The sequence below is a fragment of the Apaloderma vittatum genome, unplaced genomic scaffold, assembly GCF_000703405.1.
Source record: "Apaloderma vittatum isolate BGI_N311 unplaced genomic scaffold, ASM70340v1 scaffold25122, whole genome shotgun sequence".
NCBI lineage: Eukaryota > Metazoa > Chordata > Aves > Trogoniformes > Trogonidae > Apaloderma > Apaloderma vittatum.
In genome coordinates, this window is record NW_009702284.1 from 2,612 (window position 1) to 2,897 (window position 286).

At 64.0% G+C, this 286-nt stretch overlaps 1 protein-coding gene across 1 annotated transcript in view; it reads right to left on the bottom strand.

The window, feature by feature from the left end:
- CHTF18 (CTF18, chromosome transmission fidelity factor 18 homolog (S. cerevisiae)) overlaps positions 1 to 286 on the bottom strand; it is a gene marked incomplete at its 5' end in the record, with an annotated part of 5,491 nt that overhangs the window by 498 nt on the left and 4,707 nt on the right. The window contains 1 exon segment of the mRNA XM_009879506.1: positions 12 to 76. Within this exon segment, the coding sequence (XP_009877808.1) occupies positions 12 to 76 (65 nt within the window).

Genomic DNA, 286 nt, shown 5'->3' on the forward strand with positions numbered 1-286 from the left:
GGGCCACCCGCGTGGGGGTGGGGCCCCCCGGCGGCTCCTGCCGCTGAATCGGCCGCCCGAAGAAATCGGTCTCAGGCTGCAGAAAGCAAAAGAAGCAGAAGGTGAGCGCGGCCAAAAGCAAACCCAGTTTTTAACTCCGGCACCTCGGTGCAAGATGTGACCCCGGCGACCACACTCAGCTCTGCCCAGTTTTAAGCCAAGACAGGCCTACGCAGAGTCTAAGGCAGTTCAGGGGAGCTCCCGGCTCTCACCCCACACTGGCTGGACCAGACCCCTCCCCCTCCCC